This window comes from Podarcis filfolensis (genome assembly GCF_964270895.1).
Source record: "Podarcis filfolensis genome assembly, chromosome: 15".
Lineage (NCBI taxonomy): Eukaryota > Metazoa > Chordata > Lepidosauria > Squamata > Lacertidae > Podarcis > Podarcis filfolensis.
Window position 1 is genome coordinate 12,882,311 of NC_139618.1, and position 18,705 is coordinate 12,901,015.

General features: G+C 44.6%; 1 protein-coding gene across 1 annotated transcript in view; it reads right to left on the reverse strand.

The window, feature by feature from the left end:
- The window catches only part of P2RX1 (purinergic receptor P2X 1), a 29,987-nt gene extending 12,438 nt beyond the window's left edge, over positions 1 to 17,549 (reverse strand). Inside the window, exons 1-3 of the mRNA XM_083587894.1 lie at positions 16,209 to 17,549; positions 4,270 to 4,417; positions 1,756 to 1,827 (exon numbers count right to left, since the gene is read on the reverse strand). Of these exons, the coding sequence (XP_083444020.1) occupies positions 1,756 to 1,827; positions 4,270 to 4,417; positions 16,209 to 16,345 (357 nt within the window). The 5' untranslated portion in view covers positions 16,346 to 17,549. The remainder of the gene's footprint in view (positions 1 to 1,755; positions 1,828 to 4,269; positions 4,418 to 16,208) is intronic.
- Between the last annotated feature and the right edge of the window lie 1,156 nt (positions 17,550 to 18,705).

Below are 18,705 nucleotides of genomic sequence, written 5' to 3' on the forward strand. Positions count from 1 at the left end.
CTCTGATTACATTAAATTCCTGGGCTTTGCAGAGGAAGGGAGGTGGGAGACAGAATCTGTTACTCTTCAGTCCACTGCTAGCCTTAAACTTGCAGAGCTTTTGCTCGTGCCTGTTAGTTTTGCCAACTTTCCCCCATTTGAAACTCTTCTCTACAGTGGTACCTCGGGTTAAGAACTTAATTTGTTCTGGAGGTCTGTTCTTCACCTGAAACTGTTCTTAACCTGAAGCACCACTTTAGCCAATGGGGCCTCCTGCTGCCGCTGCTGCACAATTTCTGTTCTCATCCTGAAGCAAAGTTCTTAACCCGAGGTAATATTTCTGGGTTAGCAGAGTCTGTAACCTGAAGCGTATGTAACCTGAAGCATCTTTAACCCGAGTTACCAGGGTGTCCTCTTGAATGTTTTAGCCAGATGATGGAATGTTATCATTGTCGTGGCCTGCTTGTATCTTTAGGGGAAAGTCATCCTTCTCCATCCTGGTTTGATCCAGGTGTTTTGGACTAAAACTCCCCATCAGCCCCAGATGTGGCATGATACAGGTCTAGGAGGGGCAGGAGCCAGACTGCAGCTGGTAGGATTGCCACCTTGCTTCCCACAGATGCATAGCTTGGTGGAACTGCTGTGGATTAAAGCAGATCTATGGAGCAAAGAGCTGCGTTGCAGCTGGCTGCGTTTGACCCCTGTGGATGGATCAGTGGTCAGAGCAGTGTGAAAGTCTAACAGCTCTTTAAACTCATAGCTGTTCAACAATCCAACAGACTCCCTCGAAAGGTGGTAGGTGGTGACTCTCCTTCATAAGAGGTTTTTGAAGCAGAGGTTGGGTGGCCATCTGTCAGGGGTGCTTTAGTTGAGATTCCCGCATGGCAAGGGGGTTGGACTAGTGGATTCTTAGGGCCCCTTCCAACTCTATGATTCTATGACTCTAGGGAGTTTATTTATTTATTGGAATAAAATTTAAATGCCGCTTGATTGTAAAAAAACAAAACAAAACAAAACAAAATCAACAACCCTCAAAGCAGTTTGCAAAACAGTGAGATTATCAGTGAAAACAGCTAAAAACAACTATTTGGTAATGTATTAATTACAAAAAAGGTAAAAACGTCAACATTCAACACATCTGGGTAGGCTCACCTAAACAAAAATTGTTTTTAGACCACTTTTAAGCAGATGAAAACAGTAGCAGGATTCTAATAACACTTGTAAGTAACAAATATTGTGGATGATATGGAGAGATGCAAAATAGAGGTTGTGAAATAATATGCAGCTAAAAATGTTGGCAATAGAACCCAGGGAGGGGATAGTGGGAAGTCCCGAGATTCAGAGAAATCTCTTTATGTGGATACGTATTTGGTATTGTTATAACTTTACACTTGTAAAATGAAATAAAAACAATTTTTAAAAAGTTTTTAGCGGGCACCAAAAGAAGTGCAGTGAAAGCACCTGCCTAGGCAGGGAGCAGGGGCGGTCCGTCCTGTTTTGCCGCCTGAAGCGAAACAGGGGTGTGCCGCTCCCTGCCCTCCCACTGCCCCCCAATTTATGCTGTTGCCAGAATACCCCCTCTCTCATTCAACTTATTGAGAGCCGGGGTGCTCGTCAAAGATGTTGCTACCCATCTTCTCCACTCCAGGACTCCAAACTCTGGACTCGCCGGCAAATATTGCACAGCCTAATTTTGTGTGTGTTTGCAGCTGGCTGCTGTGAGCACATTCTGAAGAAGGAAAGAGAGATATGTGGAATTAAGAAACAACCGATTACCTCAGGGCATGTTTCCTGCTTCTGTCCACGGGTGATAATGAAGTTGGTCATAACCACAAAGGAACTGTCGCCCTACAGAGGAAAATAAGACCAGATAGCTTGGGTAAGGAGAAGAGTAATTAGGCCTCTTTTGAATTATGGAGCTGGAGGAGACTCTTGAGAATCCCATGGACTGCAAGAAGATCAAACCTATCCATTCTTAAGGAAATCAGCCCTGAGTGCTCACTGGAAGGACAGATCATGAAGCTGAGGCTCCAATACTTTGGCCACCTCATGAGAAGAGAAGACTCCCTGGAAAAGACCCTGATATTGGGAAAGATGGAGGGCACAAGGAGAAGGGGAAGACAGAGGACAAGATGGTTGGACAGTGTTCTCGAAGCTACCAGCATGAGTTTGACCAGACTGCGGGAGGCAGTGGAAGAGCCTGGCGTGCTCTGGTCCATGGAGTCACAAAGAGTCGGACACGACTAAACGACTAAACAACAACAACATGCCTCTTCTGCTCTCTGTTCAACAGTGGATCAGACTCCTTGCGAAGGTGGAGGACTCTCCTTCACTGAAGGTCCTTAAGCAGAGGTTGGAGGGCCACCTGTCAGGGATTCTGTAGCTGTGGTTCCTGCGTTGCAGGTGGTTGGACTAGATGACCCTCAGGATCTTTCCAGCTGTAGAATTCTGTGATTCTGTGAACCAGGTGGTCCACAGGTTGGCTTACCAGCTTGCCTTTGACGTTGGTGGTGGCATTATCAAATTCCAGGTCAGCTTATTACAAAATCTCCTCCATCCATTATTTAGTGACGAGAAGGTTGGTTCATAACACATCAAACTGCCATATCAACCAGCCTATAAATTGTGGGATTCCCTTGCTAGGGAGATGCAACTGGTTTCTTCGCTATACTGCTTTTGGCAAATGCTGAAAACACATATTTTTGCGCCTGAGATGTGTGTTTTGGGGGCCCACCCTATTCTTGTGACTGTAATGTGTTTCAACTGCTTCTAATTCATAATTTTAAGTTGTCACCTACCCTGGGACCTGCTGGTGAAGGGCGGGTAATGGCAATAAAAAAAAAAATACTATCAACTTTCCTGCTCTTATTCCCCACAGAACAGTACAATTCCCAGAATTCCCTGGGAAAAGGCATTGGTTGTTAAACCACTTTTGGAATTGTAGCTCTGTGAGGGGAATAGGGGCCTCCTAACAACTCTCTGTATCAGCAAACTACAGCTCCCAGAATTCTTTGTGGAAACCCATGACTGTTTATAGTATCATAGTGCTTTACGTGTAGGGGGTGAATATGTCCTGGATATCAGCTACCAACAAGCACTGCCATTTGCGTACAGAGTTCAAATATGTATAAATAGCACTAAGCAGGAAGAAAAACTGTCCAATTAATACAACCACGACAAAAGAAGGGTGAATGGCCAATTTTTGTGAAAAACTTCCATCAGCACCTCAGAGAACAGCCTCTCGTGAAAAAGAAAACTGCTCAGCTCAAAGACTTCTTATCAGTTGCTGATGCACATCCCGGATTACTGAGATACATTCCTCAAAGATGATAGTTGAGAAAAGCTTTCACCAAGGAGACTTAGGCAAAGCTGTCAACTTTTCGCTTTTCTTGCGAGGAATCCTATTCGGAATAAGGGAATTTCCCTTAAAAAAGGGGAAACGTTGACAGCTATGGACTTAGGATAAACTGGGACATAGAGGATAAAGATTTACTGCTCAAAACAGATCTATAACTGGTTGTTCCATAGTATTACAGTTCTATTTGTGTTGCTGTTAACTGATTGTCCTTTTTTTTTTTTTTTACATGTTTGTATTTCGGGGTACATTGCAAATATTTTTACATACTGCTGGGTCTCATTGCGGTTTGTGTTACATTCACAGTGTGTGTGGCCACACTTAACTCTGTGTTTGATTGTGATAATCATTTTACCTACAGTGGTGCCTTGGGTTAAGTACTTAATTCGTTCTGGTGGTCTGTTCTTAACCTGAAACTGTTCTTAACCTGAAGCACCACTTTAGCTAATGGGGCCTCCCACTGCTGCTGCGCCGTCGGAGCATGATTTCTGTTCTCATCCTGAAGCAAAGTTCTTAACCCGAGGTGCTATTTCTGGCTTAGTGGAGTCTGTAACCTGAAGCGTATGTAACCTGAAGTGTATGTAACACGAGGTACCACTGTATCTGAAAGGTGTTGTTGTTGTTTAAGCTTAAAGATAATAATTATATGGGGAAATAAATAGGAAAATTGTTGACATCCCACTCTGTTTCCCCCCACATTTTCTTCATCTTCTTAACTATACTAGCAGAGCAGTTTGTAAAACTCTGAAGGCTGGTTAGGGTGTCTGTGTGGAGAATGTGAAGGACCACAGGAATGAGTTGCGAATTGAACAGGAATTGAATTGGTTCCTTTCCGGAGGGCGTGAACCGGCACTGGAACCAATTCCTTTTTCTTAAAACCAAACTTTCCAAGAGCTTCTTTTCCTTCTGTTGGACAGAAGTGCTTAATTCCTTACCTGAGGAGGGAAAACATAATCAGCCACGTCCCATATGTGCGGGCCGATCTCACTGGTATTTGTCAGGGTTAATCCTTTGAGCTTCACAGAGACCGAGCTGATGATGCCATCCTTGGACTGGTAGCCTTTCTCATAAAGGAAAACCCACCTAGTGAAGAAGTGGGAGGGGTGGAGAGACACAAGATAATTGACAGCCACAAGGAGCAATTGGGTGTTCTTGCATCCTCAGAACAGCCAATCACATTGCAGATTCTATACCTGTCCTCTAATTCTGGGATGGGTAACCTGTTGGCCCTAGCCTGTATATGGTCCACAGTCTAAATTTATGTGACCTAAAGCATCATCCAAATACCCTGGACCTTCCCTCCACCATGCTTGCCTCTTCTGAACACCAACCCTTTGATGGCATGCTGAGCCCTAAAGGAGGGGGAGGGAAAGTTGAAATTCTAGGATATTCAAAAAGCAGCCAGACCTACAATTCATAGCTTGCTCGATAGGCACATCATGGGAGCTGAAGCTCACAGTCTTTCTGTTATATCTATATCTATCTATCTATCTATCTATCTATCTATCTATCTATCTATCTATCATCTATCTATCTATCTATCTATCTATCTATCTATCTATCTATCATTATCTATCTATCTATCTATCTATCTATCATCTATCTATCTATCTATCTATCATCTATCTATCTCTCTATCTATCTATCTATCTATTGAGAGCCAGTGTGGTGTAGTGGTTAAGAGCGGTAGTCTCGTAATCTGGGGAACCGGGTTCGAGTCTCCGCTCCTCCACATGCAACTGCTGGGTGACCTTGGGCCAGTCACACTTCTTTGAAGTCTCTCAGCCCCACTCACCTCACAGAGTGTTTGTTGTGGGGGAGGAAGGGAAAGGAGAATGTTAGCCGCTTTGAGACTCCTTAAAGGGAGCGAAAGGCGGGATATCAAATCCAAACTCTTCTTCTTCTTCTTCTATCATCATCATCATTATTATCTATCTATATCTATCATCTATCTATCTTTCTATCTATCTATCTTTCTATCTATCTATCATCTATCTATCTATCTATCTATCTATCTATCTATCATCTATCATCTATCTATCTATCTAATCATCATCATTATGTATCTATCTATCTATCTATCTATCTATCTATCTATCTATCTATATCTATCTATCTATCTATCTATCTATCTATCATCTATCATCTTCCTTTCTGAGCTCCAGTGCTCAGGCACCATTTTAAGCTAGACTTAAGTATGTGTTTGTAACTGGACCACCATTTTAAGCCTGCCTGAACAAAGCTGCTGTACCTCTTACTACTCTTCAGCAAGTAAAGCTCATACCAATAACAAACTTAGTTGGTCTTGAGGCATCTGATCAAGAATTGTATTTTAAAATGAGCTTAAATATATATATATTTGCAGATGCTTGTGTGTTTTTAATGCCAGGCAGAAGACCAGCTGTCTAAAAGACTTTTGGCAGATGTTTATCCTCCTGGACAAGGGCCCCCTGATTTATAGCAGGAGCCAAAATTCTCAAAGTTGTAAAAAGGGAATTACAGGCTGAGAGCAAAGGTTACTAGGTTACTGACCCTACAGAATACAATCAAGCTGCAAAAGCACTAATTAAGAGTTGGTAAATAGTAGGATTCATTGTTTAACAAAATATAATACCATGTGTCTCCCATTAGAGACTTGAGCCACAGGTTAAAGGGCAAGAGCTAATGGGAAAAGCAGCTGGCCAGGAAAGGGGGTTGTAAACTGAAGAAGTTTTTACTTTGAAAAGGCCTTTGCTTCTAAAAATCTATATATGTTATGTATGAAATATATTGGCTTAAATGTAATTATGCAAAGGATTTAGAAAGTAAGAAATGTTAGATTCTTATGTTAGATTCTTATTTCATAGAATCATAGAATCATAGAGTTGGAAGGGACCACAAGGGCCATCGAGTCCAACCCCCTGCCAAGCAGGAAACACCATCAGAGCACTCCTGACATATGGTTGTCAAGCCTCTGCTTAAAGACCTCCAAAGAAGGAGATCTTTCATTGATGGTGTGTGAGAATGTGAACCCAAGATCTCTGACCTCTGTTTAAGATAAAAATTTAAAACCATTAGCCATCTGTTTTGGAGGGCAATAGGGCAAGGAGGGCAAGAAGTGATCTGGTAATTAAGGTGCCTTGTTGAGGCAAATGTAAGATATATGGCTACTTGTTTGCCATTTATAGATAGAAGGAAATATAGCTCTTTGTCTCCCATAAAAGGTAATAGGAAATGGGTGTATCTTTTATGATTGGTTCTAGCAAACAGCCAATAGGAATTTCAACCAGGCTGATTGGACAGAGGCAGCCAAAGGAGGAGCAAGGGGGCTGGGCTGAGGAAATATAAGTGCTGGCCATCAGGGCTGGAGTGGGCAGAGCTTTGGTAACCATATACCACTGTCTCTCTCATTTATTTGTCTGACAAATAAATTATTATTTTAATTTCTCTATTGCTGCGTTGAATATTTCATTCCAGCTAAGCGTTAACCACAAGCAGGGTGCTACAGTCTCTTAAGGTACTACTGGAAGGATTTTTTTTATTATTTTGTTTCGACTATGGCAGACCAACATGGCTACCTATCTGTATTCTGAGTGAATAAATGTTATTTCCACCTTTTACAAGACTGTTTGTGTGGTGGTTATTTTGAGGGGGAGAAAGTGGGGGGGGGGGAGGAATGCCAGGGAAATCCAATCTGCCTTAAAGCATTCTGGATTACTAGCCTTTTAGTTTTTAAGGCTAAAACCAGCCTGTCTAGCGAAATGTTGCAGGGATAAAAGGAAGGACTTATTCACAGTGCAGAGTTAAACCACGGAACTCATTGAACAGTGGGCAGTGATGGCCACCAATATGGATGGCTTTAAAAGAGAGATAGACAAATTCAAGGAGGGTACAGCTACCAATGCATACTAGCTCAGCCTCTGCAGTTGGAGGCAGCAATGCTTCTTAATGCCAGTTGCTGGAAACCACAGGAGGGGAGAGGGATCTTGTGTTCGAATCCTGCTTGTGGGTTTCCCACAGGCATCTGGTTGGCCACTGTGAGAACAGCAGGCTGGACTAGATGGTTTATTTATTGGCCTGATCCAGCAGGCTCTTCTTAAATTGTCACAGTTGTCTTGCTTTAGTGTGAGACCAAGAGGAGACCTGGTTCAAAACATCCACTTCATCTCTTGTGCCGTGGGAGTCATGCCCACATTCTGCTGTGGGGATGAAAACCAGATTTATCTCCTTTTTTAGCCCGGCAGTCTCCAGCAGACCATGCCACACAATCTTGGATTTCAGCTCGAAAAGTGATGGCTTCCTTTACCGCCTCCGAGAGCCAGGATGAATCAACCCACTGTGTTTTGCTTGTGACCTAATGGGCTATTTGCGGAGTCAAAACGGAAGGGATCTGATTTGAGGGAATGCTAATCTGGCAAAAAAAGAGGGACACTTCCAGCCACATATGGCATTCCTGGAGCGAAGTGAAAGTGGTTGCTGGGTATTTTTTGTTTTTACTAAATATAAGCCGCTATTATAACATCAGGCTCAGGACCGGCCCAATGCATTTTGGCACCTGAGGCAAATCTCAAAATGGCGGCCTTCCCCCCAAATGCCAGGGAAGAAGGGGTGAGTGAAGACCTACATCAGGAGCAAAGGGGGAATAAATATCTCCATCAGGAACAAGGAGGAAAGTTAAATCTACCTTACTCAACGGTTGAAGGGGGAATCAAAGACCATTACTGGGCAAGGGTGGGGGGAAGCAGCTCACTCCATACCCTCCAACATTTCTCTGATGAAAATAAGGACGTCCCATTCCATAATGATAATCTTACTATTTGTACCCTACACATCTTATTGGGTTGCCCCAGCACACTGGGAAGCTTCTAACATATATAAAAACATAATAAAACATTAAATAATTAAAAAAACACCTTCCCTATACAGGATTGCCTTCAGACGGCTCAGGGGTTGGATGACTCCATAACCTCCAACGAAAATAGGGACATCCTAAGGAAAAGTGGGACATTCCGGGATCAAATCCGAAACCAGGACAGCTTCTCTAAATCAGGGACATCCATGGAAAATAGGGAAACTAGGAGGGTCTGTTACTGTGAATGATACTGGATGGGTGCAGAGCCCAGCAGCACCCGCAGTTTCCTCCCTAGGGCTGAGGGGAGACCAATCTTTCAATCTTGTAGAGGCAGCACTGAGGGGAGGAAGAAGAAGAAGGAGAAGAGGAGGAGGAGGAGGAGGAGGAGGAGGAGTTTGGATTTGATATCCCGCTTTATCACTACCCTAAGGAGCCTCAAAGCGGCTAACAACCTCCTTTCCCTTCCTCCCCCACAACAAACACTCTGTGAGGTGAGTGGGGCTGAGATACTTCAGAGAAGTGTGACCAAGGTCACCCAGCAGTTGTATGTGGAGGAGCAGAGACTCGAACCCGGTTCACCAGATTATGAGTCCACCGCTCTTAACCACTACACCACACTGGCTCTCGAGGATGCTGAGGAGGAGCATTCAAGGAGCATCTGGCATTCAAGGAGCAAGCTGCAGCTGTTGCAGTGGGTGATGGACCAGATCCACTGCTGCTGTGAATCCTGTCGCTGCCTAAGGCCGCTGCCTCATGTTGCCTAATGGGTGGACCGGCCCTGATCGCACTACAATATTTTCATGTGATACGGCACATCTAGTGTGGGGTAACAGTTAGAGTGCTGGATCTGGCAGACCAGGGTTCAAATCCTGGTTCTGCCATGAAGCTCACTGGGTGACTTTGGGCCAGTCACTGCCTCTCAGCTAAACCTATCTCACAGAGTTGTTGTGGCGATTAGATGAGGAGCGGGAGAACCATGTACACCACATTCATTACAAATAAATAAAACAATAGAATGTACCGTATTTTTCCGTGTCTAAAACACCCCCATGTATAAGACAACACCTATTTTTTTGAACTCAAAATTAAGAAATCAATATTTTTGGGAGGAGATCACCCTTGAGTTGTTGAGCCTTTTTGGGCGAGGTCGCTACAAAGTTGTTGAGGAGGTAGCTTCTTCACAGCAGTCTTATACACAGAAAAATACGGTAATCATCAGGGCTAGTATACAGGTCCTCCTCAGATTTATCTATGACTATATTTTCTGGTAGCAAATGCCATCGCTGGAATCTACACTGCGGGACGAAGTCCTTTATTTTGCCTGTCCTGATTCTTCCAACACTCAGCTGCATCAGATAGTCCCCTGAGCTAATGCAAAGGGCAAGAAACTACATTCTGTTCATTTTTTCCGCGCCGCCAACACATTGGTTTAACACGGAGAATATAAGGCGTCAGCGACAACAAGTGTATTATCATTCCCCTAGAAACTTAAATTTTACTCCTTTTTTAAAGTATCATGTGTAGGGCTGGGAATTCCCAAATAAACACAAAAACCTTCCAGACATTCTCTGCTTGTAGCTGAACTGCCCTTTGCCCATCTCTCATGAGGCTGGGAATGAGAATCTGGCAAGCAAAGAGCCAGGGTATATTAATTTTAGTCTGTTCCGGAAAATAAGTTACGACGTTTATGCTGAGGAGCAGGCACGTCGCCAAGTTTCTGTCGAAAAGGCATCTTGGTGCATGAGCCAAGAAACACAGTCCGAACGATGCTAGGGTCTCTGGCTGCTCACAGTCCCATCATCATCTGAGACACCAAGGAAGGCACGTTGCAGGGGGGTGGACTAAATGATTTCTTGGATCCTCTCCAACTCTCCATTTCTATGACTGTAGAGGAAAGGAAGACATTCACCACTGTGGCATGGCCTTCTTGGTGGTGGCACCCAGGCCGTGACATTTTCTGCCACTGAATACTCCTCTCTTGGTTTCTTCTCTAACTTTTTTGGGCTGCCCCAGGCAGGAAATGGCTTGTGGGGCAGAGGCGGTATTTTGAAGGACGCGGGAGGCTCTGACAGGGTCCTAGAGTCATCCCACTTCCTTCCCAAAGCATATTTAGCTCTGTCTCAGCTTTGGAAAGGAGATGGGAGGGATTTAGGACCCTGCCAAAGCCCTCACATCTCCTTTCCGAAGCCAGGCAAGCACTTACCCGGGGCCCAGTATACTTGAAGGAGCGTCTCCACCCCCATCGTTCTACCCAGACACTGAGGTCCAGCACGAGGGCCTTCTGGGGGTTCCCTCATTGCAAGAAGCAAAGCTACAGGGAACCAGGCAGAGGGCCTTCTCGGTAGTGGCGCCCGCCCTGTGGAACACCCTCCCATCAGATGTCAAAGAGATAAACAACTACCTGACATTTAGAAGACATCTGAAGGCAGCACTGTTTAGGGAAGTTGTTAGTGTGACATTTTAATGTATTTTTAATCTTTGTTGGAAGCTGCCCAGAGTGGCTGGGGAAACCCAGCCAGATGGGCGGGGTAAAAATAATAAATTATTATTAAAAATTATTATTGAGAAGGCACCCCCTCAGCTCGGTGCCCCAACCAGATGCCCCAATGTGGAAACTAGCAAGCAGGATTTGAGTGCAAGAGCCCTTTACCCAACAGTAAAAAGAAAAAGAAAAAGATAAAGGACCCGTGGACGGTTAAGTCCAGTCAAAGGCAACTATGAGGTGTGGCGCTCATCTCACTTTCAGGCATGGGGAGCCGGCGTTTGTCCACACACAGCTTTCCGGGTCCTGTGGCCAGCATGGCTGAACCTCTTCTGGTGCAGCAGGACACCGTGATGGAAGTCAGAGCGCACAGAAACGTCGTTTACCTTTCCACAGCGGTACCTATTTATCTACTTGCACTGGTGTGCTTTCGAACTGCTATGTTGGCAGGAGCTGGGATGGAGCAATGACAGCTCATCCCGTCATGGGAATTTGAACCGCCGACCTTCTGATTAGCAAGCCCAAGAGGCTCAGTGGTTTAGAGCACAGCACCACCCATGTCAACAGTACCAACACTTTGCTTGGTACCATTAACTCTGGAATATAGCAACAATGGAGAAAATTATGCACAATTTGAGATTTCTGCAGGACTTCCAGACACTATTTATACAATTTGACATTATTTTATTACATATACCACAGAACCATTGTTTTCAAGACAACCCACACCACAAGCTTTGCCCATCTGGAACTATATTATCTGATGATCAGATAACATTAATATTCTTTACTAGGACTTTGTTATTTTTCCCCATGTGCAGCTGTGCTCATTCTACACCCCTATTTTATAGCTTTGCTTTTCACCTTTTAATTTTGAACTGTTGTTCTAACCGTTCTCTCAGTTTTATATACGCTATAAAATGAAATTTTTAAAAAAGTTACAAAAAACAGCAACACCAGCAACAGCATTTGATCACTGCATGACACAAGATGGACAGTGGCGAATAAAATAATAATAGGGACAGATGGAGCATGTTTTATTGCTGCATGCAAACATGGTTATTACAGAACTGGATTTGCTGCGAAGGGATCAGATTTACAGCAGATTTACACCTGTGCCTCTCCCAGAACAATCATTCGGAGGCCGAGAGGCCCTCAAGACCTCCTGAGTGGTTTCCTACCGCTTGAGAGTGTCGTTTCTAGGATATCGGCAATCATCAATATTTATCTAGTGATTTAACACTTAGTTCTAGTATTAGGAGGAAAGGAGAAAAGCTGTTCTCCATCCACTTTCCCTATTGAACGGAGTTGGACCACATGACCTTTTCAGTCCCTTCCAACTCTACAATTCTATCATTCTCTATTATTCCAGGATATCGCCTTTAAACTTTGCTGGTTGGCTTCTTCTAAGAAATCTGGTTGACCACTGAGGGTCAAAACAGGACCCCGGACAAAATGAACTATTTGGTCTGATCCAGGAAGTCAGGTTGGCTTCAGAGAGTTAGGGCTCATCCTGCTTGTCCTGTGCTTAGAAAGCACAGATTTCAGCGATTTCCCGCTTAATCTGCACTTTCTTAGCATGGGTCCAAGGGGAGGGTCCAAGCAATTTCCCCCTCGCCCCATTCTTTTCCCAGGGAAAACCCACTCTTTGGTGCTCAATCGGAGCAAATGTCAATCTGGAGAAAACCCAGCTGATGTTTGCTCCGAATGAGCACTAAAGAGCAGTTTTCCCTAGGAGAAAGCAGCAGGACAAGAGAAAGTGTGGATGAGCTTTTAGACAAGCTATTTCAAACTTTTATATGGTTTTTAAATAGCTCATCTTGTATCCTGAGCAAATCTTACATATGCTGGGGGAGAACTCAGGTACTGAATCGCCCAAACCCACGTAGATAGGAAATGAATTAGTAGAGATGGATCAGAAATCCAGTTTGGTTTGCATTTCCATGTGAACCTACCTAATTCACAATTCCGCAAGCAGTATGTGATGTGAAAGGGGCCATCTTTTGAAATTCACACTTCACCAAATGCAATTCTCCAGCCAAACAAAAACGTGCATACTAGGGGAAAGTGTTCATCAGAAATGCATATATTGATGGGAAATGCATTAATAGTCAGCTGATCTCCACTTGTTTACTATTATTTTTATTGTATGATTTTTAACGTAACATTTTTGTAAAATGCTCAGATTTTTTTAATGAATTGTGGCATATACATATTCTTATATATTCCGTTATATTCCATAACGGAATTCTTCTTCTTTGACGATCCTTCGTAGCGGAGTAAGATTGTCTTCCATGAACACAGTCTTAACCGTGAGTCCGTAAGTGACTGTGGAGGCCAGTTCTGGATCCACACGTCCTTCCACAGTGGGGACTTATAACTAAATTAAATTAAAGGTAACTGCTTAAAAAAAACAACCAAGGGCATGTTATGACTCATTTCTTTTAAATTACAAACTGATGCAGAAAAGCGAAGAACTGAGCTTGAGATTGGGGGTAAAAAAAGAGAAATTGAGAGAAAGCGAAATTGACAAATTCGTCGATGCCTAATTAGGCACTAATCTAATGCCAGCAACCGTTCTTGGACTTGGGTTGCAAAACACTCCTGGAGATGTAAACACCCCAAAGCATGCTTAAATGTTTAATTGCAAAAGTTTTACAACTGTTGCTTTTCTGTTTGTCACTGTTTGGAATACGCATTGCTTTCTGAGAGTCCTGGAGGAGATCTCTGGAAGCTATCTTGTCTTCAGGAACCACACTGTGTGCCAGCAACCTCCTTTGTTCTTTCCTGGGAAAATGGGTAGAATAACAGAAGATCCATCTCCTTTCCACCCCTCCTTAGCAACTCAAGACTTACAAATCACTGGGGATGGCGGCACCTGTCAATTCCACTTTTTCTCTGTTTCTCATTTTCCCAATCTTCAGCGCAGAATTCTTCCACAGATCTCTGACCTTCCACTTTAAAAGCAAAGCAAGATTCTAGTCCTCATTGCACTGCACTAAGGAGGAGCCTAGGAAGCTGTTCTATACTAGCCATTGGTCCATGTAGCTCAGTATTATCAACACTATCTGATAGCAGCTCTCCAGGTTTGCAAACTGGGAGGCTTTCCTAGCCGTGCCAGTGGCTGCAGGGTCCGCGCCCTCACAAAAAGCGATTGCTCTGCTACCTTAACAGAACAGGCCTAGATCTCAAAACTTCACAGGTTTAGGGGCTAGGACTGTCCTTGGTAAAGTGTAAACAGTTGGAGCTTCAGGCCTCCATTTCATAGAATCATGGAATAGTAGAGTTGGAAGAGACCCTGAGGGTCATCTAGTCCAACCCCCTGCAATGCAGGAATCTCAGCTAAAGCATCCCTGACAGATGGCCATCCAACCTCTGTTTCAAAACCTCGAAGGAAGGAGAGCACACCACCTTCTGAGGGAGTCCAGTCAACTGTCAAACAGCTCTTACTGTCAGAAAATCCTTCCTAATGTTGAGTTGGAATCTCCTTTCATGCTATTGGAATACATTGGTTCAGATCCTCCCCTCTGGAGCAGCGGAAAACTAGCTTGCTCCATCTTTAGAAAGGAGATGCCAACTAATCTTTCTGACCGCCAGAGCTGTTTGACAGTGGAACGGACTCCCTTGGAAGGTTGCAGACTTCGTGGGAGGCTTTTAAGCAGAGGTTGGGTGGCCATCTGTCATGGATGCATTAGCTGAGATTGCTGCATTGCATGGGGTTGGACTAGATGACCCCTGGGTCCCTTCCAACTCTACAGTTCTATGATTCTCTGAGAGCCAGTGTGGTGTAGAGGTTAAGAGCGGTAGACTTGTAATCTGGTGAACCGGGTTCACGTCTCCGCTCCTCCACTTGCAGCTGCTGGGTGACCTTGGGCCAGTCACACTTCTCTGAAGTCTCTCAGCCCCACTCACCTCACAGAGTGTTTGTTGTGGGGGAGGAAGGGAAGAGAGATTGTTAGCCGCTTTGAGACTCCTTAGGGTAGTGATAAAGTGGGATATCAAATCCAAACTCTTCTTCTTCTCTTCCATGTCACAGCCATTTACTGAAGATGGCTATTAAATCCAGGGGCGTAGCTAGCTGCTCTGGCACCTGGAGCAGTGGGAGTGGGGTGATCCATGCATGGGGGCACCGCGGCCATCTGCCCAGGAGGGTGCCACGGCGATCCGTTTGGGGCAGCGCGGGGCCCCAAGCCACCGTGTCACTCCCAGGAGAGACGGGTGGCTCAGGCACCCTTCAGACCAGACCCCGCAATAAGTGCTGCCCCCCATGGCGTGGCATTTTGTCAACCCCCCCCCCCGATGACACCCGGGGTGGCCCGCACCCCCCGCACCCTCCTTCCTACGCCTCTGATTATATCGTTGCATTGCATTTATGAACAACTTTCCACAAAACATCAACAATAAACACACAAAACACACCAAAACAAACAAAACCTGACAGCATTACAGCAATAAAATGCTTCCCTCGGTTGCAGAGTCTTGTGTGCCCTTTGGCTCAGACCGCAGGAATCCTTTTGGGCCAGGAGTGCCCAATGCTAGATCTCTGGCAAGATTAGCAGGCTGTCGTCCCCTGTGCCAATTTTGCACACTAGCGGAAGGGTTAACTGTCTCCTGTGCTTCCTGGCTGCCTCCTCCTTCTTCTCCCAGGGGAAGGGGCTGATAGGACTTCTGGAAGAGGGAGAAGCAGGGGCCTGTAACTTCGGACATGGCTTTTGGGACAGGAAGCCTCTGGAGGGCTGATGGCATCCCAGCTCCTGGCAAGCTATTTCTGGGTACCTGTCCCTGTTTTTCTTAACAGTTGGCTGACCGTGGATTTTTATTGCCATGTTTACTTTTGTGTTTTCGTGTCCGCAAAAAGGATATTTAGAAAGAGATGGAAATGATTGATTGGCAGGCACCGGCTTGCCTCAGTAAGACAGGATTTTTCAACACAGCAAATACCTGGGTGACCTTGGGCCAATCACTGGCTCTCAGCCTAGCCTACCTCGCAGGACTGTTGGGAGGGTGGAGGGGGAGAGGGACAACGATATATGCCACTTTGAGCTGCTTAGAGGAAAGATGAGATAGAAATGTAAATAAGAAGAACAAGAGGTACTTGCTACTATCCTTTGAACCTATATGAGAGAATACCCACGATGTTATTGATTAGTTCAATTAATTCCATTAATTAATTCATCAATCAGCTGGTTAAATGAAGAGAGTTAAATAGATTGGAGAGGGAGGTGCAATTGGCAAACGGCCTGATACTAACCTAGTTACAGAATAGCTAATGGAACGTAGCAAACTGCCTTAGACTGAGGATTTAAAGTGGAGCCTATTGGTCCATCCAGGTCAGTGAGCTGCAGCCCTTTCCTTAAAAGTAAAGCAAGATTCTAGACCTCATTATTCCGAATGAAGGGCTGATTTAAAGAGGAACAGGGAGTCTCTCCCAGTCCTACCTGGAGAAGTCACTGGGGATCGAACCCAAAACTTTCTGCATGCAAGGCAGATAGATGCTCCACCACTGAACGATGGCCCCTTCCCACAAGCTGGTTGACCCAAACGACAGAAGATGCACTCACCCAATGATGTAGGCAAGGACCACCAGCTGTATCAGCCTGAAGGTGAGCCCCACCTTCTTGTTCCGCACCAAAACCATCCTTGGCGTGTCATATTCGAAGAGGAATGAGGACACTTTCTCTGAGAATTTGTGCCCCATGGATGAAACGCCGCCTTGGTCTCTGCCAACCGCTGCAGGTGAGAAACCTCTGGCTGCTTCTTCAGGCTTTGGTTCCCCGCAAGTCCTGGTGTGGTGTTTTCTTGCAACTCATCCACTGTGCGTTCTGCCCTTCCCCAGGAGACGACACAGAGCTCTCTCTCTCTCTCATGGGTGTGAGCAGGTCACTTTACATCTCCTTAGATGGTCTGGGGGGTGGGAGGTGGGTGTGCTTTCGGAAGCAAATATAATAAACCAGCCTGCAACCACTGTCCAGGAAACCGTTACACCCTAGAGGTTTGTGCTCCTCCAGATGGTCGCAGGAGGAAGTGAAAGAGCTGAGAATGAGCTTGTGCAAACCTTCCAACTTTTCACAGGCTAAAATAGGAGAACGCTTGCAAGGTGCCAGCTCTTTAGCCGAAAGTTCCTTGCCAAAGGTCCTCCTCTGTTACATTTTACTCTGCCTTCTGCGCGCTGTAAATATTTGCTTTGCAGTAGCATTCCCAGTGCTGATTGAATAACTAAGAGGATGTTCCTTCTTTGACTTAGACACTTATGAAAGAATTGTCCTGCAATAGGTTATCAACAGCTTAAAGAGCAGAGTCGGGCTGGTGTATGATTATGAATGTTTACATCCCTCTTTTTCACCAAAGCTCAAAGTGGCTTACCCAAATCAAAGCAACACGGGTAAAACACAGGAAGCTAAAAACCTGAAAAAGATAATTCCATCCCTTCCAACATTTCTCTGATGAAAATAGGGACATCCTAAGGAAAAGCGGGACATTCCGGGATCAAATCAGAAACAGGGGCTGCTTCTGTAAATCCGGGATTGTCTGGAAAATAGGGACACTTGGAGGGTCTATGCCCACAGTGTTATGCAATGCAAATGTTGAAACCCACAAGCAAGAAACTACTGGAGAATTTCTCCTCTCCCAAGAGAAATCTGGTGACACCACCACCACCCAATTTTTCTGTCCAAAAATACAGTAGAGAATTTTGAGAGGCCATTTGGACACGGCTCAAGAACTCTTCGGCAGTGGTTTAGTTGTCTAATGCATTTCACTGTTTCTGCCTGCAAGGCTTTCCATTGGAGCAGCTCATTGGCCACTGTGAGAATGGGATAGTGGTCTAGAATGGCCTGGTCCAACAGAACTCTTGTTTTGCTCAAGCTACTCTCCCTATGAAAACAATAGCAAGGCCCTCTCCATACTGAGATAACATTCCTGCCCGTCTAAATGCTTGCAAGAATCCGCAGAGCTTATTTCACCCCCTCAATGGGCTTTGAAACAGCAAGCCCTGCAGAGAGTGGTGGGTGTCCCCAGACGACCGCTCACTCTCTGGGGACATTGCTTGTTGTTTTTTTTGGTAACAATTTATTGATTTTCTGAAACAAAAATAAAAAACAGAAAAGAAAAATCATAAGCAGATTAAACCATAATTTTTTGGTCAACTTTCCTCCACCCCCCCTTGGTTCCATCATAATATACTTGTTTATGCACATCCATAAAACCTTATATACTTAACAACCCAATTTTAAAACCTTCTTCATCTTATTGCAAGTGACTTTTAAAAGTTGTACCAATGTAAAAATCTGTACACGAAGCTTTAAAAATATGCATTGAACAATTGCTCTTTTTGTAATAATTTGTCCTGCACAGTTCAGTAATTTATTTTGCCAGTCTTCTTCTTTATCTTCTTTATCTTCTTTGGCTGAGGCTTCTTCCTTCCATAGGGCCTGGCTGGTCTTGGCCTGGCATCCAGTCTCGCATTTCGGAACAAAGTCTTTCGCTCAAACAATCCATCAAGTCCTGTACATCTCAATATCATAACATCAATGTTTTAAACCACAATCATTTCCTACATTTTCTTCAAATCTTTATACAAATCTTTGTACTTAATTCGTTCCGGAGGTCCGTTCTTAACCTGAAACTGTTCTTAACCTGAAGCACCACTTTAGCTAATGGGGCCTCCTGCTGCTGCTGCCATGCCACCGGAGCACGATTTCTGTTCTCATCCTGAAGCAAAGGTCTTAACCCGAGGTACTATTTCTGGGTTAGCGGAGTCTGTAACCTGAAGCATCTGTAACCTGAGGTACCACTGTATGTCTTTTCACTGGGGATACTGCTTGTTGTTGCTGGAAGTACAACTGCAGGAATTATTCCATGCGTAACTTAAGGGTTACTTCCCTTCTCAGTGTTAGCCAACTACCCATAGGTGATGGTGTTGCTTAGCAACCAGCAAGAGTGGCATGATCTCTAGTGAGATCTGTGAACCACCCTGAGATCTTATGATGAAGGGTGGTATAATCATCATCATCATCATCATCATCATGGTGAGGTGACATCTACTCTGATTGGCTGCAT